The sequence below is a fragment of the Callorhinchus milii genome, unplaced genomic scaffold (assembly GCF_018977255.1).
Source record: "Callorhinchus milii isolate IMCB2004 unplaced genomic scaffold, IMCB_Cmil_1.0 Scaffold25, whole genome shotgun sequence".
NCBI classification, from domain to species: domain Eukaryota; kingdom Metazoa; phylum Chordata; class Chondrichthyes; order Chimaeriformes; family Callorhinchidae; genus Callorhinchus; species Callorhinchus milii.
This window is the reverse complement of record NW_024704766.1, coordinates 765005-787096: the sequence shown is the minus strand read 5'-3', so window position 1 is coordinate 787096 and position 22092 is coordinate 765005. Positions and strand designations below refer to the sequence as shown.

The following is a 22092-nucleotide window of genomic DNA, read 5'->3' as shown; positions in this document are numbered from 1 at the left end:
TAGAGACACTCACTGGGGAAGCCTGAACAGTGAGGAAGCGCCTCACACACTCAGCGACTGTTCTCTATGGCAGCCTCAGGCAGATAACGAAAGCAGCTAACTCACTGCAATCCCCTGGGAGTGACGTTAAAATCACCCATCCCCCTCCCCCCCCAACCCCCAGTCTGACATTCCGTCTTTTAACGACCCAATAATTTATTGACGGTTTAACGGGTTAATTATTGCCCAGAGTCAGTGTTGTAGCTAATACAACGATTCACAGTTACCTTTCACATCAGGAGGGCATCTCTGGGATGCTACCCTGTGTGAGGGGCGCTGTAGCAACGCAATTTGTTGTTGTTGTTGTTGTCTCAGAGTGCTTCAAAAGCGCAGTTGAAAAGACGGGTCTCAAGATGGGTTTTGAAGGCAAGGGAGACGGGGGGGTTACGTGAGTGGGGACAGAATGGCTGCTTTGTTGGGCAGGACACCGAGAGAGAGAAAGTCTCTTCTCTTTTCCAATAGCGCCATAGGATCTTTGATGTCCACCTGTTACAGGCAGACAGGGCCTGGGTTCAACATCGCATCTGAAGGACGACGGCACCTCCGACAATGCAGTGTCAGCCTTGACTTGACTTGATGTGTTGGGGGCTTGAACCCACAGTCTAACTCAGAGGTGAGAGATGCTACCAACTGAGCCAGACTGGGGAGTTGCTGTAAAGTGTAGTGACTGTAATTTGGACGGCATCGCCGGTAGAGCAGCACAACTAGTGCTGCATTGCAGTGTCAGCTTAGACGGTGAATTCCAAGACCCAACAAGGGGATTGAACCCACAACCTTCGGACTCAGAGGTGACCGGAAGCCTGGCTGACACTCTCACTGATGTCTCCACCTTCAAACTGAAAGTGAAAAACATGAGAGTTGGAACATCTGAATCCGGGTCATTTCCCGGTTCTCTGAGGACAACTGAGAGCAGTCTGGCTGGATCAGCTTTACGGGAATCTCCTGTGGTTTGTGCGGTGATCGGTTTGTCACTGTGTGTGTTTGTGTGTGATAGAAACCCCCTTCCTCTCTCGCTCACACACACACACACACACACACACACAGTGACAAACCACACACAGTGACAAACCACACACATATACACTCAATAATAAACACCTTGGGACATCTTCCTGACGTGGAAGCCGCTGCACAAATGTCATTTGTTGTTCTTGTGATAAACCGTACACCCCGAGTGATAAACCTGCAAAGTGCTTTGAGACGTCCTCCTGACGTGAAAGGGGCTATAACCAAAGTAAGGATTATTACCATAATGGAAGTGTCCGGTGAAACTCCGCCTCAAACCTCTTCCGACCCAGGAGTGAACAAGGGGAGGTTTGATGGAGCCAAAGCCTCGTTTCTCTCTGGCTCCATTGTGTTAGTTAGTGTTGCTCCAGTGTGAGAGGCTCCAAGTGCTCCATTGTCCATTGTCTCATCATCAACATTGCTCGGCACGAGCGGGGCTGGGGGGGGGGGGGGGGGGGGGGCACTGTTCCTGTTGCCCTTCAGGGGTCTCTCGGGATATTGCGGAGTCCTGTAGCTCAGTGGTTAGAGCACTCGCCTGGCAAGCGAGAGGACCCGGGTTCGATTCCCAGCAGGGCGAAACGTTGGGCAAGTTTCCTCACTCCGCACATCTCTGTTTACCAGCAGTAAGTAGGAACCCGGTTGTTAGTCGATTGCCGGATCCCTTTTCCGGGGGTAATAAACCATTTTTTAAAAAAACTAACACGGTCACTCAATACCTCAATCCACGGCTGTTTGTGGGGGACGCTGCCGCGCGCAATTGGCTGCCGCGTTTCGCCCACAAAATGTACACAGTCGATTCACTTTACAGTATATCCTGTGAAGCGCTTTGAGACGTCTCAATGACCCGATAAGGCGCCGCGTCAAATGCCAGGATTGCTGTTACTATTAAAAGTAGGAACTCGCGGTTTTCGGGCTGGTCCTCCCCAAAAGGGCAAATAAACTTTGAAGCTCGTGAAATCAGAGGCAGGAGAAGGAGACAAGGAGGAGAAAGAGAGAGAGAGAGAGAGAGAAAGAGAGAGAGAGAGCTCCACTGCGCCAGGCTGACATATAGCGTTGCTGTGAGAGTGCGCAGGCGGTGTGTGAGTGAGTGTTGGGGGAGAAGGAGAGAGTGAAGAACATTCAACACAACACAACACAACGGGGAGACATGGCAGCGCCTTTGGTCACCTTAGATGAGGAATGGCAGGACTTTTACGAGGTGAAAGAGTGGAGCCCTGGACAGGGCCAGGGCCAGGGGTATGGATGTGGATGTGGACCTGGTCAGGGAGTGGACAGCGAGAACCTGAACGAGTTGAACCTGGGTTCGGGGAGGGTCGGGTTCGGTGAGGAACTCGGAGAGATGGACAACTTCACCAGTGAGATGATGAGTTTCAAGTCCATGGAGGACTTGGTCCACGATTTCGACGAGAAACTGAACGTGTGTTTCCACAATTACAACCAGAAGACCGAGGTGTTGGCACCGGTGAAGCAGCAGATGTCCGTCACCAAACAGCAGGAGGACAGGGACAGGGACCCCCAGGAGGACCTCATTCGAGATGATGAGTTGAGTTACAATTTCATTAAAAAATATATATTTTTCGTTTTATTCCCCTCTTTTTGGGGAGGGGGAGGGTGATGGTGGAGGGGGGTGGGGGGGGGACATGTCAATGTTCTTCATCATTAAGCATTGATTTGAATTGCATTTTTTTTTCGTTTCATTTTTTTCCCCACGTTATTCCCCTTTTTATCCCCATCCCCCAACCCCCCCACACCCCCCCACCCCCCCCACCCCCACCACCACCCAAAAAAAATATGTATTTTATTAAGAAGGTCATCAAAATATTGATTTGGATTCGAGAGGATGAGTCGAGTCGCATTTTTTTTCCTCCCCTTTTCCTTTGCTTTCTCTGCGCTCTCCCGTTTATCCTTTCATTTTTAAATTGTTTTCAACGTGGACACCGCCGTGAAAAAAAATTGCTTTGATTGGAGAGAGGATGAGTGGGGGGTCTCGCGTTTTCGTACCCATTGTCATTCGATTCCTTTGTTTTTTTTAAAAAAAATTTTTTAAATCTTAAACGATTTGATTGATAACTAAAAAGAAACACAAAGAGAGAGGGAGAAACGAGAGAAATTGACATGTTTTTATATATATATGTGTATATATATATATATCATACCCCGCTCTCCTGTCCATTTCATGTGAATTTCATGGCAATTTCACATCTGATCCCTTCCCCCCCCCAAAAAAAAAAATAATGTGCAGTTTTATAATCGGTTCTAAACAGCACAGACCGGTAAATGCGATGGCTTTCTGATTTTATTTAGAGGATTGTTAAATATTTCCTGCAAATGAATCGGTGCATATATTAATTTTCCACCCAACCCCTTTGGTCTGTGTGTGTGTGTGAATCTCTATCCCTCTCCATCTCTCCATCTCTCCCTCTCTCCATCTCACCCTCTCCCTCTCTCCCTCTCTCCATCTCTCCATCTCTCCATCTCTCCCTCTCTCCATCTCTCCCTCTCTCCCTCTCTCCCTCTCTCCATCTCTCCCTCTCTCCCTCTCTCCATCTCTCCATCTCTCCATCTCTCCATCTCTCCCTCTCTCCTTCTCTCCATCTCTCCCTCTCTCCCTGGTGCTGATGATACAGCGCATATTGCTAACACACACACACACACATTGATGGCGTGTGGTGAGAGACAGAGAGAGAGAGAGGGGGTGGGGGGGGGGGGGGGGGGTGTGGATCAATCCTTTTTTTTATTGTCATCTTGTATTTTAAAAATACCAGGTTTCCAGGGTCTCCTGTCTCTGATGCCTGCGGCGGGTCGAGAGAAATAGTGCTACTGCAACTGGGAAATATGTAGAGAAAATTAACATTATTTGCAACTAAAACGTTAAACCTCACGATTATGACTGGGATACAGTCAGTAGCTGGTTTCCTGCAGTCTTTGCCTTGTACTTGTTAATCCGCCCATCCACCTCCCTTCTCCTCCCTCCTCCTCTCATCACTCTGTCTCCCTCACTCCATCACCCATATTGTGATGTCCATATTCTCACAGAAGCCCCCCCCCCCCCCCCCCCGCAGTGTTTTGAAAAATATTCAGGAGCGCCTCATTGTCAGGTAAACAAAATAAAATAAATAAATAAATAAAAATAAATGAATGAAATAGGCCATTTAGGAATGACAACAGAAAGCATTTTTTCAGGCAAAGGGGCATTGGGAATCTGGAACTCTCTTCCTCCCCCGAACGGCTGTGGATTGTGATTGGATCCATTCACCTTTTCAAGACTGAGGTGGACAGGTGTTTGTTAGGTCAGGGACATGGGGCAAAGGCAGGTATTTGGAGTTGAGGTACAGATCAGCCATGAACAGGCTCGAGGGCCTGAATGGCCTGCTCCTGTTCCTATGGAGACGCCGTCGTTTGGATGAGACCTTAAAGCAAGCTCGCCATCTGTGCCCTGTTCAGGCGGATGTTAAGGATTTCCATGGCGTTGTCACACTCTGTCCCAGCACCTTTCTCCCTGTTCTCTCCTCCTCTGGTGGAATGAGAGCAGGTATCTGTCTGGCTGTCTGTCTGCCAGTCACAAGATACCCTGCAAGCCAAAGCCCTAATGGGGTGGGTGGTCCTAGCTGGACAGAAGCAGCGGCAGAGTTCACCAGACAGCGCTCTCAATGGTGGGTGATGTGGCTTTGGCCGGTTAGACTCCAGCAGTTACCCTAACACACGGCACACATTGGGGTAACTGCTGGAGTCTGACCGGCGCTTCGGGGATCACCGTGCTCTGTGCCAGGGTTTGGTTCGCGCCAGTGGCTCACACAGGGTGATTGTGTTGCAGGATCTGGGACGCTCTGACCGATAACTATGTGACAAGTGGCTGTGAGGACTGGAGGGTGGCCAGGTTACAGGAGCTGAACATGAACCTGACCAACATGGAGGTGAGTGAGGGGAGGGGCCGGTGAGGGGTGGGATCGGCACCAAGGCGGGGCTTACACTGTGATTGATTTGGGGTGGTGTGGGGAAGCAGAGTGCGTTTCCGGAGGGAGAGTGTCTATTCCATCCCAATACTGTACGTGGGAATCTCAGTTAGAGGGGATGTACGTGGAACTCTCAGTCTGGTTTGGGTACTTGGAGTGAATGAGTGAGAGAAGGAGGGAGGGAGAGAGGGTGGCACTGTGAGTGAGTTGGTGATGGAGGGAGAGGCAGGGATGGAAGGAGAGAAATAGGGAATGAGTGAGGGAGTGAGACAGTGAGGGAAGGATGGGTGTGAGGGATCTCGGGAGGGAGGGACGGAGTGAGTTAGGGAGGGATTGATGGATTGGTCCCTGGACGGTGTTATCTTGGGCTGTGTTGGATGCCACGTTAGCACCAGCGCCATGACTTTACCTCTGGCTGCGCGTTCTCACTGTAGAGCATCGACAAGGAGGCAATCACTGAGGAGGGGGAGCTGATCGAGAAGATAGACTTCATCGTGTCCTCAACCAGTGACGAGCCTCTGTTCACAGCCGATCAGGTAACGTCAACAAACCTCATACACACTCACCCACACACACACTCACCCACACACACACTCACCCACACCCACACACACTCACCCACACCCACACACACCTCCCAATCCCTCACCCACCCGCCTGCACCAGCTGTGCTGAGACCTAACTCTTTGACTCTCCTTTCGGTCACCTTTTCCCCAATCCCCTCCTACTCTTCCCCTTAATTACAGTCAATCCACTTTACAGTATATCCTGTGAAACGCTTTGAGACGTCCAAACCACACGATAAGGCGTTCCATCAAATGTAAGGATTATTATTATTATTATTATAAGCCGGATGTCCGGCCTTGCAGTGATCGTGTCAGCCACTGTTGCAGGTGATTGAGGAGATCGAGGAAATGATGCAGAATTCTCCCGACCCAGATGAGGAAGAGGAGGAAGAGGAGGAGGTGACGTCTCAGTCTGACAAGCTGTCTGTCTGCTCACAGGAGGAGACCGAGGTCAAGATGACCCAAAGCAGCAGCCCGGCAGACGGTAAGACAGAGCCCCAGAGCTTTAACGTCCTGCCAACAGGTCCTCAGCACGAGGGGGAGATGCGGTCGAAGAAGAGTGTCTTGAGATGGGCCTTGAAGTAGGCATTGAGGGGGCGAAGCGAAGCTACTGTAGGACGGAGTTCCAAAGGGTGGGGGCAGACAGGCTGAAGGCCAAGTCACCGATGGTGGGGCAGACTGGGCAGGGCATGTGGGGCAAGGCAGAGCCCGCTGAGCGGAGGGAACGGACACGACGAGAAGGAGGTTACAAATGTAGAGAGGAGCAAGGCGGTGGAGGGCTTTGAAGCCAAGGACCAGTATTTTGAATTCTTTCTTCTGGGAAACGGGGAGCAGTGGAGCCGGCAAAGATGGGGTGATAGGGTCACGGAGTCTGGTGCGTGTCCAAAACTGTGTACGTTAACAGAGGTGTGTGGAGTAAGGAAACTCTCTCTCTCTCACATTCTCTCTCTCTCTCTCTCTCTCTCTGGATGTTACAGATGTGAGGCAGATGCCCGAGGCGGGGCTGAGGGGGCTGCTGGAGGAGATCGAGGGGGAGACCAGGGGGTACTCGGAGGAGCTGATCCAGCAGCTGGCTCTCCGCGACGAGTTGGAGTTCGAGAAGGAGGTGAAAAACAGCTTCATCTCCGTCCTGATTGAGGTGCAGAACAAACAGAAGGAGCAGCGGGAATCATTGAAGAGGAAAAAGAAGGAGAAGGGAGGGAGCCCCCAGAGCAGCCGGCCTGAGAGGGGCAACCACATGCCCATCAAAGTGAGATCCTACATATATATGCAAGTTGTTGTTGCTGTATGTTGCTGTATATTGCAGTCTGGTATAAAGAGTGTGATGAGTATGTTGACTTTCCCTCTTTTCCCAGCGATTCAGCATGGAAGGGATCTCCAGTGTTATTCAGAGCGGCATTCGTCAAACCTTCGGCAACTCGGGCAGCGACAGACAGGTACTACTGCCCTCTCCTCCCCTCTCCTTTCTCTCCCTTTCTCTCAATCTTATCCCTTTCCCTTCTGACCAGCGCATTACCAGGGGAGTGCTGCATTGCCAGAGGTGCCATCCGAGATCCCATCTGTCTGTTTGGGCAAACTGGCTGCCGCATGGCCTACACAATTAATACACAGTCACTACACTTCCTCGAAAACCACAAAGCGCTTTGAGACAACTCGGCATGATACAGCGACATATCAAATGCGAGAATTATTCTAATTAAAATATCTTTCCCGATCATGCATCTGTTTACCTAACAGTAAGCAGGAACCCGGTTAATAATTTGGACACTTAATCCACGACTGTTTGTGGGGACACTGCTGTCCGCCATTGGATGCCGCGTTTCGCCCACAAAATATACAGTCAATTCACTTTGCAGTGTACCCTGTGAGGCGCTTAGAGATGTCTCAACGACGTGCTAAGGCGCTGTATCAAATGCAGAGATTATTATCATTATCTCTCTCTAAGAGCTCGGGTAATGAGTGCTATAAAATCATATTGTCCCCTGAGCTGACTCATAGCTGCTGTTTCTTAACCCCAGTATCTCACCACGGTGATTCCTTATGAAAAGAAGGGAGTTCCTCCAACTGTTGAGGATCTTCAGATACTCACGACAAGTAAGTGGGAATCTATGCTGGGGATTTGGGAGGAACATAAGAATTGCTAGACGAAGTTAGACCCAGATCGCTCCAGTTCACCTTCTACCATCCCTAGCAGTCGCTTGCTACAATAATGGAGATGTTGATAGCAGTTAATTCTGTATGGCTTCGTCTACAGCACAGTGGGGAGCTTTGGGAACCTTAGATCTAAAGGTGCCTGGTTCTTCCAAACATAGAGTTTTCCCATCTGCCTGTTCAGGTGGACCCTAAAGATCCCGCAGCGCTATTCGAAAAGAGAAAGGAGTTTCTCTCTCCCGGTGTCCTGGCCAACAACCCCCAGATAAAACTGGTCACTCACTTCACGGTTTCCGAGACGAGAATTGTCCTCATAATCTGCGTCACTTTAGATTTTGGGACGAAATGGCGTAACAGGCTAAGACTAGCTGGAATTTCAGGCCTTCGAGGCAGGGAAGACGTCTCTGGTTATCTTCATCAAATTCTTCTTCTTCCTCAGTTCTTCTGGCGATGAAGGAGGAGAGTGAGAAGGTGCCGGTGTTACTGACTGACTACATTTTAAAGGGTAAAGAAAGACTTCTGTGTTTATTGAAGAGAGTTCCCCAATTCCCATCTGTTTCCCTTCCCTCTGCTGCTGACGCTGTTCTGGCCGTGACCACTGGTAGGGGGCACATGTGGGCCACTCCAGGGCTTTGCCCAGACCTGTGTGTGTGGCCAGGATCCTAAGTGCTTCACAGAATATACTGTAAATTGAAGTGACTGTATATTTTGTGGGTGAAAAGCAGCAGCTAATTGCAGCAGTGTCCCATGCACAGTCACGGATTGAGTGACCACGTTATTATTGTTTTTTTTTGGAGGGTTTATTGCTCCCGAAAAGCAATCCACCAATCAATTAACAACCAGGTTCCTACTTACGGCTGGGTAAACAGAGACATGTGGAGCAAGGAAACTTGCCTAACATTTTGTCCCGCCCGGGAATCAAACCCGGGTCCTCTCGCTTGCGAGGTGAGTGCTGTAACCACTGAGCTACAGGACTGACTCCACATGGTAATGATACGTAGAATAATGATTGCTTTAAGAGGTCGATATACTCCAGTGATGGGATCGAGCGGATCACAGCTGTCGCGTTTAAATGTTGTGCCCAATGAGATCGGGAGAGGTGAGAGGCTTCTCTGCAGTGTGTGCGAGGAAAGCTCAGTGAATGGGAATCGATTTGTTGACGCACTCGCTCAGGCCTGGACTGCACTGAAGGGAGCCAGAGGGAACAATTCCCCTCAGCCTCAACTTGCCGACCTTGGGTTCAGACCAGGACCTTCCCAAGCACGGTAACGCAGGAACGGATTCCCGACTGACAGGCTGATCCCATTAGGAAGGGCGGAAACTGGGAACTAAGTGGCTGCCACGTTTTGCCCACAAAATACACAGTCAATCCGTTTCACGATAGATGCTGTGAAGAGCTTCGAGAGACGTCTCGACGACGCGATAAGGCGCTGTATCAGATGCAAGGATTATTATTATTTTTGTTCTCTTTCTCCAGTTTTGTGCCCGACTTAGCTCGGGCCGTGCCCTGGGGGAGGGCAAGGACAGGCTTGGCTTGGCTGCCAGACTCCTGCTTACAGACTGCATCTCAAAGCCACAGTAACTGCAGCATGTTCACCAAGCAACCATACCCAACTTGCCATCATCTGAAGGGAACGTCCTGAAGCCAAACCACGGAACACAACTCCTTGCCGCCCGACCGGGGCCACATTCCCAATTTGCAAACAGTTTTTTTTAAGGGTTAAATTGGGATTGGTGGGTAGGGGGGGGGGGGGTTTGGGTTAGGAAGTTGGGGCAGGGCAGGGGGTCCCTTGGGAGTGGGGAGGGAGGGAGGTGTTGGGATCAATCTTGCCGTACAGAGTTTCCTTCACATCTCGGGATCAACTCCCAAGGTTTTCCGCTGGGTTTGTCCGTGTTTAGGATTGCGGAATTTCAGGAATGGGTAAAAATCTGCTGCCTCTTCTGTTGTTTTTGTTGGAGGTTGGGGGGCGGGGGGGGGGGGGGCGGGGGGGGGGGGGCGGGGGCGGGGGGATAAGAGGGAGGGGATGATTTGGTTCCCGTTGCTTAGTCCAATCCATTGGGTCCACCCTCGATCCTGAATGCCAGGATCTGCCCCTTTAATACTCGGGCCCCTGATTGTAAGCTGCCAAAGACCAGTGACCACTTGGTCTGGGTGGGGGGGCAAGGGAGAGGCCGGATAACATCATCAAAATCCCAATGAACAACCCAGCCAATCTAAACTCAACTTGGTGAGAGTCCCACCCTGTCCCCCCCACCTCTATATTCAACCCTCTGTAAGGTGATCCTTTAGGATACCCCTTCTGTACAGTGCTCGTTCTATAGGATGTCCACTCTATAAGGTTCTCCTTTCTAAAAGTATTGTCTTTGACAATAGCCAAGTTAATTTGGGGTCATTTGGGTTCACGAGCCAGGGTCAAAGATTAAATGTCAGTGCGGGGGCGCTTGAAGTGACTGTTACAAGTATTTGCCACAAACAATGGGTTAAACAAGTCAGGTTGATTTGCTGGGGTTAGGGTTAGGGTTGGAAACACAGGCTGGGCGGGGCAGCAAGTTATCCAGGGATAAAAAACACATCTGTCCAATTTTCAAATGGCATAAAAACTAATTTTATTGTGAGATTTCCCTCAGCATTCAATGTTTGTGTCAGAGCTAAAGAAACCAGGGGGTGAATAGTGCGGAGTGTGATGTGATAATTATCACATGGTGGAAATATTGTGGTCAATTGTGGTGTGATTCCCCCCCCTCCATCCCATATATTTGGCATAATGGGGTAGGGCTCAAAGCCCGCAGACTCCAGATGGCTTCAGACTCAACCACTGTGCTGAAGCCGGGGGAACAGATGGGAGTGGGGACACACCACTGAGAATGGTGGACGGTAAATTTGCACCATGTGATTATTCCCCTCACACACGGAGAATGAAAAGCTAAATATCAGAGGATATCAGTAGGGTCTCTCCTTTTAAACTCTGCGCTGATACGAAGGGCACAAATTCGCTCAAGTATTCTGGTAGCCCGGGGCGGGTGGGGGCATGGTAAGGCCTCTCGCATGTCGTTGCCCATATGTTATTGCCAGAGAATCGTGTGATGAGAAATCACCTGCTTCTGTGTTTGGTTACTCAAAGATGCCAGGAATGCTCACATGACAGGTTTTAATCATTTTTTTTTCCCCACACCTGATTGGTTTGCAGGAAGGTGTGAACTCTCAGTAGGAGTCTCAGATGGCATCCTGCCCAGAAACCAACAGGCTCCAATTTCACCCTTAGAGCGAGAATCCTTCCCTCCCTCCCTCTCTGTGAATAATTCCTCCAGATAATTCTCTCCTCCCCCCCCAACCCCTACCTCGCTTGCCCCCTCCTCCCCTCGCATCTCTTCACCCCCTTTTCCAAATAACACTGGTAGAGATTAAGGATAAAGCAAATCAGATTCCAGTTGCGGTTTGTTCAATGTAGCAAACCACCCATGTAAGGGATATGGGGCAAAGGCGGGTAATTGGAGTCGCGATACAGATCAGCCGTGATCTAATAGAATGGTGGAACGGGCTTGAGGGGCTGAATGGCCTCCCCCTGTACCTGTGTCCCTCCCCCGGGCTCAGACCTTCCTGCTCTGCTTTCTCTGGAATTTCCATGCGTGGGTGGGATGCATGGAATTCCCAGTTTGGTTTGGAGGCCCTTAAGCATGGTGATGGGTTTCCGCATGTGTCAGACCCCCCCCCCCCCCCAGGCTGACCCCAAAAAAAACATGGGTTATATCCTGAGCTGCCACTTGCCCGGGACAACACCTTCTCGCTGTAACAATAGCGCTCCCCTGTGGTGGCATTACATCACTTTTTACCACAGTCAAAGTGCAATACGTGTGTGAGATGAAATGCCAAGCGTATTTTAGTGCTTTTATATATTAAAAAAACATGTAATTAATGCCTGTAAAAAAATATTAAGAAGCCGACAAGTTTAGCCCACAAAATATACAGTCAATTCACTTCACGGTATATTCTGTGACGTGCTTTTGAGACGTCTCGAAGACGTGATAAGGCGCTGTATTGAATGCCAGGATTATTATTAGTAGTAGTAGTATTATTATAATAAGTATTCTTTGTTAAAAAAGTAATAATTTGGTCACTGAATCTACGACTGTTTGTAGGGACTCTGCTGTGCGCAATTGGCGTTTTACCCACACAATGCACAGTCAGTCCACTTTACAATATATTCTGTGAGGCGCTGTGACTTGTCTCGAAAACCTAATAAGGCACTATATCGAATGCCAGGATTATTGTTATTCTTATTGTTGGAAATTTGTGTGGACAGCGAGCTTTGTGATCGGGATTTTAAAAAGTGCGAGTCGTGAAAATTCTATTGCGTTGGTGTGGGGAGTAAATGAGCTATTCGGTGTGAAATGTCTGTAACTAAACAACTAACTGGTTGGGGCGAACTGTGCGGTAATGTTCACGCGCACTTTTTTGCGCGGTTGTTTTTGTGCCTCGTGGCATTCCTGTTGTAACTCGCAGGGAGTTCCTGGTACCTGCCATCCACCCAGTGTGTACGTGGGTTGTTGTCTTTTATGCCCTTGTCAACAACTGAGTTCTACCACACCCCACACACACACACAGACACATAGACACAGACACAGAGACACACGCACACACACACACACACACCGACATAAACACGTACAGACATGCACAGACACACGGAGACACACACACAAGAGGAACTCTGCAGGAATTCTGCTTCGGAGGAAGCTGCTTCGGAATCCCCGGAGACGGTGGGACGCCCTCACTAGTCTCCGCTGACGTTACCAAATCCTTTCTGACGTCTCCGAGGTTTGACTGGAGAAGGGCCACGGTTCTGGTTCTGCCCCGTGATGCTCTCTGACTGCCCCCCCCCCACCCGCGACTAATCTGTGTCTCATTATTACAGAAATAGGATAACAATGACGAGTGACTTCAGGTTGCTAATAAACCTGTTGCTGTTTTATACTCAGGGGAGTTTCCAGTCATTCCTGAAAAACTGTTATAAACATCGTATACTCGGCCCAATGTGAAGCGCAGGAGCAGACTGCGCTGTGTGTGTGTTAGTGTATCAGTGTTAGGGTTATTCGTGTGTGTGTATCTGTGTGCGTGTATGTCTTTGTCTTTGTGTCTGGATGTGTGTCTGCGTGTGTGAGTGAGTGAGAGGAGGGTGTTTATCCCTCACTTGACTGCATCAGTCATTGGTTGGAAGGTGAACCTTGTCCAGCCTCAGTCCCTCCACCTCGCCCCCTCTTCACATCGCAACTGAAAACCTACCTCTTGAACCGCGCCTTCGATCACCCCCTCCCTGCCTTCCACCCCTCCTGATCCAAATCCCTGACCGTCCTGCGCCTTGGGACGTCCTCCCAATGTGAAAGGCGCTGTGTAAATGCAAATGTAGTTTGTTGTTGTTGTTGTTGCCATAGCCAGCATCTTTCCACACTGTTAACCCCAGCACCGGCTCCCATTACACCAGCCTAGCTAACCTTGGTGATGTTAATCTACTGTTACATCAATGTCCAAATCATCAACATCTTCAGCTCTAACATCACAAAGCCCAAAAGCTGGTTTGCAGTTTAGGAAACCAGCGTTGGGGCAGGTATCAGCATCCCCACACCACCATGTCCTCTGTGTAGGTGTGTGTCAAAGGGGAGCATTCCATCACTTCAGCCAATAACAAGGGAAAAGCGTTGGGCAATGAGGAGGCCTAGCCTTCTCTGTCTCTCCCATTCCCATTTCAGAGCAACGCAAGACCCAGAGCTCTGAGAGCCCTGAGATTCCAGCCGTGAAATGGTGGAGTGTTTCAGGGAAGGTGAAAAGCTCTCGGATGCAGAGCGCCTGTTTTGTCAGGTGGAGGGGGAGGTGACTACCATGCTCCGAAATAGGACCCGGGCCACAAAGGCCACAGAAGACTTGCCTGTGCCCCCCATCTCGGAGAGCCCTGGGACCTCGGTCCATGGCATCCTCAGCTCGGTGGCCAATGGAGAGTGGGTGGTCGAGTCGCAAGGCGGCAGGTTTGGGCAGCAAAGGGAGGTCACTCTGACGAAGGCTGGAGATGTGGTCAGCGCTGGACGGGTAGGATTGGAATCGAGTGACAAGAAGTCTGAGGGTGTCTCAATGCCCAATGGAAAGAGCTGGACAGAAACCATCAGAAAGGTTCGGGAGCACGTTCCCAACACTTTGGAGCCAATTCTGATTCATCAGATGTCCCCGGATTTCAGTGACTACAGCAGTTCAGACAACAGTGATGACACCTTGTCCGAGGACAGTGATAGCCCGGTCTTCTCCGAGGATCAGAACCTATCTCTCTGGTTCACCGTGTGGGACCCTCGTCCACAGTCAGGCTGCTCGGGACAGACAAACATCAGCCCCGACTCCCTGCAGAGAGAGCAGAGCAGTGAAGGGTTGCTCTCTGAGCTGGGGCTGAGGAGCAGGTTAGACACCTGGAGCTCTCTAGTAAAGGGCAAGATCAGAAGCCAAATGCATCAACTGAAGCGAAGGGTGAGATGCCGGCTGTGGTCCCCAGAACCGTCCAACATCCGGCTCAACGACCGTAAAGAAACCAACAAGGAATACAAGGCGGAGGACGGGTTTAGCGACGTCCCTCTTGAATGACATTTTTCCTGTTGTTTTTGGTTTGTTCGTAATGTAATGTAAATAGAAAATTAATACGTTGCTTTGGAGACTTATAAAACCACGCATCTAATACCACATTGTAAAATCGTTGTATTTAAAACAAATTATACCATTGGTTGTTTGTCGATTGGCGGATTGCTCTCCGGGGGTAATAATGCACCCCCTCCCCCCAAAAAAAATCGGAGCTGGGTTTGATTCCCATACGGGGCGAAACCTTAGGCAAGTTTCCTAACTCCACACGCCTCTGTTTCCCCAGCAGTAAGTAGTAACACGGTTGTTAGTTGATTGGCAAATCGCTTTCCGAGGGTGATCCCTAAACAAAAAATGTGGCCTCTCAATCCGTGACTGGTTGTGGGACACTGCTGAGCTGCGATAGCAAGTGCAAGGATTATTATTATTATAGATATTAAGATTGATGACCAGCCGATCGCTGGTGACTTGGACGTGATGATGATCAACGATTGTTGCATCTCATGGGTCACCTCACAGAGACAGGGCCAGGCATCAGAGGTGACCTCAGATTGTGGTCAGAAAGCTGCGAGGCTTCGAGTGGCCGGTCATTTCAGTCCCAACTCAAGGCAACAGGACAATGATAATTACAACATGGATCATATTTCTCTTTGGTGAATTTTTGCACGAGTATGTGCGGTGGCCAATAATGTCCAAATCTAACGAGAGAACTATCCGAGGTGAGTACAGGCACAGACGCACACCACGGAAAATTCCCTACTTGTGCTTGTTAAATGCTTCCCGCTCTGTGATAATAAACCTGTTGTCCCTGAATTACGCGCTGGAGTGGGGGAGGTTGGGAATCCCTCCCTGGTCAGCGCTGCATCGAAATAATACTAATCCTTGTATTTGATATAGCGTCTTATCACATCTTTGAAACTTCTCAAAGCGCTTCACAGGATATACTGTGAAGTGTAGTAATTGTATATTGTAGGTGAAATGCGGCAGCCAGTTGCATTAGTGTAAATAATAATAATAATAATCCTTGCATTTCCAACAAAAGGACAGTGGTATGGGATGGTTATGTAATTAATTAATCACCAGGTTGTTTATCCTCTTTGTACAACACGATCACAACATGAATATTAGCACAGATCACACAGGCCTCAGAATTCTCAATTCTGGATCCAGTTGGTAAATTTTAAGTATTAAAGGGCTTTTTCCTTGAACGAAACAGGATTGTGAAAAAACAATCATTAGGTATTGCTGCCATTGCCATTTTCAGGCTTAGAATCATAGAATCATAGAATTTTGCAGCACAGAAGGAGGCCATTTGGCCCATCGGGTCTATGCGACTCTTTGAAAAGAGCTTTTCCAATTGAATCCCACTCCCCCGCGCTCTCCCCATCGCCCTGCAAACTTGTCCTCCCCAAATAATTATCTACTTCTCCCTTAAAAGTTGTTATTGAATCGGCTTCCACCAGCCTTTCAGGCGACGCGTTCCAGATCCAAACAACTCGGCTTCCAAAAGGAAACTCCCAAAAAACATAGAAATTCACTTGATGCTCTTCACCCCCAGGATCCACAAACACTTGAACACTTAAACCCCTCAAAGTGATAGTTACTGTGCGGACTAATCCTATTTTCTGCTCCTTCAAGACATCGATTGCGTCAGAAGGAGCTCGAGGAAAAAATGTCGGGCAAATCCGTGAGAGAGGGAAGCAGGTAAGCATGAGCAGCAACCACCTGTGTAAGCGCTCCAAGACGCAACACCCACCCCCTCCCCAACCCCCATGTGTAGAGTAAAGAAATTTGCGTAAGGTTTCATCCCACCCGGGAATAAAACCACTGAGCTACATTTGACTCTGATGTCATCCTGCCACACCCCACCCCACCCCCACCCTCCCTATCCCTTGCTTTTCGCTCGTCCCACATTCCGCAATCCCGTAATTCCCCCCCCAGCCCCACCCCACCCCAGCGCAGGGCTGGAGTGTCAGCCTGGACTCCCCAACAGTGGGAATTGAACCTACAACAAGAGAGTGATGAGAGAGGGAGAGACAGAGAGAGAGAGAGAGAAGTCAAGATCAGGGAAGGAAAGTCAAATGATTTAACTTTAAACTAAAATGTCCTCTTTTGTGATTTTAACCAAGGGATCGGTATTGCTCAGCCATAGAAGAAGACGTCCCATTTTTTTCCCCCCCCCGGAGCTTAATGACCGCTCACAAAAAGGCGGTGACATGTTCGTGGAATACTAATTGTTACACTGAATAAAGTGATCAATGCACATCAAGACTCTATTTCTTCTTTCTCTGCACGTGACCCGAACAGACTTCCCCATTTATGAGGACTTAACTGATTGCGGCTTTCACACTTTGGTCAACAAATAGGTCCTGGTTCTCCCTCTCTCTCCCCTCCTGGAGTTCTCTACTCTAATCCCATTCCCTGCTCTCTCCCCATCGTGTCTGTGTTGGTGCTCGCTCCCCCACCGCTGCCGCATTTCGCCCACGAAACACACAGTCACTCCACTTACAGTATATCCTGTGAAGCGCTTTGAGACGTCTGAACGCGGCAGCCAATTGCGCACAGCAGTGTCCCACAAACAGTCGTGGATTGAGTGAGCAAATTATTATTATTATTTTGAAGGGTTTATTTCTCCCCCGGAAAAGCGACCAACAATCAGGTTCCTATTTCCTGCTAAATAAACAGAGGCGTGTGGAGTAAGGAAACTTGCCTAACATTTTGCCCTGCTCGGAAATCGAACCCACGATCTCTCGCCTGCGAGGCGAGTGCTCTAACAGGACTCCATGCAGATTGACACTTTCGATACGTCCCAGAGCAGTGTACAATTGTATTTGGTGGGGCGAGGTGGTTGGCGTGTGCATTCTTTGTGCAGACAAGTACGCAAAGTGTTCTAACCTCAAAGAAATTTGAGGTTGGGTGGGGAAACTTCACCGTGTCTGGTTTAGTTTAGATATTTCTGCTCGAGTTCCTTCCTTTCCAGCTTGCATTACACATTGTTAAAGGCAGCTTCTGCTCAAAGGGACGTGCCACAACTTGGCGGTTGAACCCACTTCCTATCTTACTCGGGCTGGATTTAAGGGGCATGGCCTGTTTTGACCGCAAGTGGGTTTTTCCCACAGTGTCCTATGTTGTCTGCGCTCTCTGCTCAGCAGACTCCGGACTGCTCCATGTCCCGTGCCCTGCCTGCCCCACTATCGGTGGTCGGACCTTCAGACTCTCTGCCCCCACTCTTTGGAGCTCCATTCCACAGTCCCTTTGCCTCACAACCTCCCTTACCTCCTTCAAGGCCCTCTTCTTCAGTCACCCTCCTGTCCCCACCCTCATTGCCCTCCACCCTTCCTGATTCCATGATCTTATAAGATGGATTCACTTCTGGATTGAAAGAGGTTAAGGGTTAAGTTTTTGAGCTCTTCGCCCCACCCTCTGTGACGCAATTGAAGACGTTTTCGTAGTTCCTCCCACCGAAGGTTTATATTTTCTGAGAGAGACAGCGAGACCAACAGAGCGAGCAAGAGAGAGCGAGAGCGAGACAGCGCCAGAGAGAATTAGCTACAACAGAAGTGGGTAACGCAATCGACAACTATTTTTTTTAGTGTGTTTCCTTTGTTTGAGATGCAGACGTGCACGTCTCTGTGTTCGCTGAAGATTCTGTGTGTACCGACAAACCTCTGAGCGAACTTTAAGGTCTTTACCTGTTTACGTTAATCACATAGCAGTGCTCATCCTTCCTCTCTTTCTCTCTCTCTCTTTCTCCCCTCTCTGTCTGTCTGTCTGTCTGTCTGTCTGTCGGTCTGTCGGTCTGTCGGTTGGTCTGTCTGTCTGTCTGTCTGTCTGTCTGTCTGTCTGTCTGTCTGTCTGTCTGTCTGTCTGTCTCTCTGTCTGTCTGTCTGTCTGTCTGTCTGTCTGTCTGTCTGTCTGTCTGTCTGTCTGTCTGTCTGTTTGTCTCCCCCATCATTCTCCTCCTGTTTCCTTTCCTCCCTCTCCTCCCACCACCTCAGCGGCCGTCCACTCACTCCACAAACATTCATTCAATCACAACAGCCCCGCAGGACCCTCTCGTTTTCCTGTCCTGCCCTTCCTTCCTTTTCTCTCACTATCGCTCTCACTGGTTAAAATAAAGTTAGTGATTTTTAATGTACGATCGGTTGTTTTAATTGTAATAATAACCCTTGCATTTGATATAGCCGCTTACCACGTCTCAAAGTGCTTCACAGGATATACCGTAAAGTGTAGTGACTGTGTATCTTGCGGGTGAAACAAATTATTATTATTATTATTATTTAAGGGGTTATTAGAACTGGAAAAGTAACTAACAACCACGTGCCTACTTATTGTTACATAAACAGAAGCGTGTGGAGAACGGAAATGCGGAGAAAGGAAATTACGGTTTTGCCCCACCCGAGAAACCAGGCCCTCGCGCTTGCGAGTCAACCACTACACCACAGGATCCCACAACTTTATTGCTCATTAAACAGAATCAGATAAGCGTTGAACAATGGTGGGAAGAAATAATCACAAAACACATTGACAATTCAGGGCCAGTTGCTCTCAACTCGTTTACGAACTTTCTGGTCCTCGAGGTATCATCAAACACCTCACTGTAAAAGTGTAGGGACTGTGTGTTTCTTGTGAATGAGGCAAGTCTAAACTGCATGATTTCGTAATGGTATTTGTTATGTTAGAATTACTGCGCTCCAGATGGAGATGGGTGGAGATAATGGGGGTGGAGGAAGTCTCTTCCATTACCCAGACGGAGTAAGGAATGCCATTGTTAAATATTTCAAATTTCACCTCTCTCCGAGTCCCACTCTGTCGCCTCTTCCCACCCCACAGCCCACGCACAAACATTGCTTGGGGCCAGATACTGGGGAGGGATGGAGGGGAGCATTTACGATTGTGAGATGCCACCGGATTTAGGGAGTTTCTCTCTCTTGGTGTCCTGGCCAACAAACCACAAATTGTCTCACACTGCAGACCGCTGAAACCCTCATACACACTTACATACATCGCGGCTCGACTATACAAACTCCCTCCTTGTCGGCCTCCCCAACTCCTCCCTCCATAGGCTGCAGATCATCCAGAAGTCTGCAGCCCATGTCCTCTCAAGCACAAGGCTCCGAGACCCTATCACCCCCATCCTCGCCCAACTCCACTGACTTCCCATCACACAGAGGATACAGTTCAAGATCCTGGTCCTCACATTCAAAGCCCTCCATGGCCTCGCTCCCCCCGATCTCTGCCACCTCCTAATCCCCTACCATCCTGCTCGCTCCCTCCACTCAGCGGGCTCCGGGCTGCTTCACATCCCTCACCTCTCTCGCCCCACTATTGGCGGGTGGGCCTTCTGCCACTCTGCCCCAACCCTCTGGAACTCCACCCCGCAGTTCCTCTGCCTCACCCCCTCCCTCACCACCTTCAAGACCCTCTTCTTCAACCGTGCTTTTGATCTCCCTGAGTGAGTAGGTGTGACCATTATCACACCAACTAGATCAGAGCGGTTTACACTGCAGCTCTCTTTCTTTCAATGATTGTGCTTTGCATGTGGTTAGGCGTGAAGCAATAGTTGATCTTTGGCCAAAACAGTTACCAGAGAGCGGGGCAGGAAGAAATTTCTGTAGAGTTGACTCATCAGTCATCACGTAGAAATATTGAGAGCGACAAAAACCAAGCGAAGCCATTTGGGGAGTTCAGTGTTGATCCGAGGCTTGAAATTCTCGTGTGTGAGACCATTTTGTCTAAGATCACAACAACCTTTCGGGTTCAGCTACGCTGACTACACATCCCCCATGTCCTGGACAGTCCCCGGATGAAATGTTAATAATAATATTAATAATAATCCTTGCATTTGACATAGACACTCACTTTACGACTGATTGTGGGACCCTGCTGTGCGCAGTTGGCTGCGGTATTTCCCCTACAAAATATAGAGTCACTCCACTTTACCGTATATTCTGTGAAGCGCTTTGAGATGTCTAGAGGATGTAAAAAGCGCTATATCAAATGCAAGGATTATTATGATTATTATTATTATTAAGCACTTTGAGACGTCTCAATGGCATAATAAGGTACTGTATCAAATGCAAGAGTTATTATTATTATTATTATTATCCTGGTTGACAATCCCCGAGATAAAAGTGGTCACCCTCGCTCTTTGTGGGACATTCCTGAGCAATGAGAAAGAAGCCTGCAGGGTCAGTATCAATCCTAATACAGATGTTGATCAGCCGACGTATCTCTGTGACTGCTCTTTCGATCATCTTTCTCCCGCGCCCCCCCGCGCCCCCCCCACCCCCACACCCCATCACCCCCCACCAGCTCAGATGCCTGGTGAGCGGTGTAAAACACGTTCCAGAACTCAAAGCCGCTGTGTGTGAATGTCATGTGGATTGCAAAGGATTGCAATGATTCCCGCTGCCGTGGTAAGTTTGCAGTTACTTGGGTGAACAGTCAGCAGCTTCTGCAGTAAATGTTGATGGCAAATTGCATCATCCAGAAATTGTTTTGGAGTCTAGCGGTTTCTGAATGTTATTCGAAAACGGCTCAAGCGTAAGTAGTGTTAAATTTTGACAGGACATTGTTTAGCCTGCGGATACATATAGTTTCCTCCAATTTCAGGCACATTCCCATGAGTGTCAGGATACGACAGCTATGGAGAGGGCATTAGAGGTTAGAGTTATGCGGAGAGACGTGAAAATCTGGGCGTGTTTTTACTGAAACGGTGGACGGTCAGGTTACAATCCATCTGGTTTGCCTGCCTCTCTACCCCTCCCTCAGTTTCACTGACGACGTTATAACTTTCTCGAGATGTGGAAACTGGTGAATTCAATTCCTATTTTGCACTTTAATTGCACTTGTACCTTCACGCATCAAAGGGTCAGAAACCACACAGGAAGCCAAGCTGTGCGCTTCTCTTAGAGTGTGCGGCACATCGATATGTGAAAATAGTTGCTTTCGCCTGCAAACACACAGTTATATGATGCGCAGCAATAATAATAATCCTTGCATTTGATAAACCGCCTTATCACACCTTTGAGACGTCTCAAAGCGCTTCATACTGTAAAGTGAATTGACTGTATTTCATGGGCAAAACGCGGCATCCAATTAAGCACAGCACTGACCATATTATTATTTTTTTTTGTGACTATGTGTTTGTGTTTGTGATTCTCTGTGTGACTCCTTTTCCCAGGGGAGAGCGATGGAGATTCCCGTGATCCCGGAGCAGGAAGCAGAGCCGCAGGAATTGGGATACCCCATGGCGATCACAGTAACAAGCCATTTGGTTGGTTAATTGGTTAATTGGTTGGTTGGTTGGTTGGCTGGTTAGTTCGTTGGTTTTTGGGGTTTTTGGGTGGTTGGTTGGTTCATTGGATGGGTAGATGGGTGGTTGGTTGGAAGGGTGGGCTCGTTGGTTGGTTGGGTGGTTGTGTGGTCGGGTGGTTGGTTGATTGATTGATCAATTGATTGATTGATTGGTTGGGTGGTGGTTGGGGAACAGAAACTGTAGGTTTGGGATGTTGACCTCTCTTCTGTGCTCCTTGCTCTCAGGACAATGAGAACAGTGTGAGAGAGTTGGAGGAGGAGAAGATCGAAATGCTGGAGGTAAGGCTGAGGTTTCTGTTCACTCAGAAGGTTTGAGCTTCAAGCTCAAGATCAGCGCTGAGTCTTCAGAGTCGGATCTGGGGGGGAAGCATTCCATCATGAGAGGTGCCATCAATCAGATTAGATGTTAATACCAGATGTCTGCCTGGTCAGGTGGACATTAAAGATT

At 49.0% G+C, this 22092-nt stretch overlaps 1 protein-coding gene, 1 long non-coding RNA gene and 1 other non-coding gene across 3 annotated transcripts; all 3 read left to right on the top strand.

The window, feature by feature from the left end:
* The first annotated feature begins 1548 nt into the window (after positions 1 to 1548).
* trnaa-ggc lies at positions 1549 to 1621 on the top strand. The gene has a single exon. It is a non-coding gene; the product is annotated as a tRNA-Ala (tRNA).
* Positions 1622 to 2162: 541 nt separating this feature from the next.
* fez1 (fasciculation and elongation protein zeta 1 (zygin I)) lies at positions 2163 to 9430 on the top strand. Its single transcript, XM_007896025.1, has 9 exons — positions 2163 to 2586; positions 4859 to 4958; positions 5432 to 5533; positions 5891 to 6047; positions 6541 to 6812; positions 6919 to 6999; positions 7582 to 7657; positions 8154 to 8219; positions 9192 to 9430. Exons 1-9 carry the CDS (start codon positions 2192 to 2194, stop codon positions 9206 to 9208), a joined length of 1266 nt encoding a protein of 421 aa, XP_007894216.1. The 5' UTR covers positions 2163 to 2191; the 3' UTR covers positions 9209 to 9430.
* An 8409-nt stretch (positions 9431 to 17839) lies between these two features.
* LOC103180264 lies at positions 17840 to 22092 on the top strand. The gene is made up of 3 exons (XR_488077.2): positions 17840 to 17884; positions 21511 to 21603; positions 21870 to 22092. It is a non-coding gene; the product is annotated as an uncharacterized LOC103180264 (long non-coding RNA).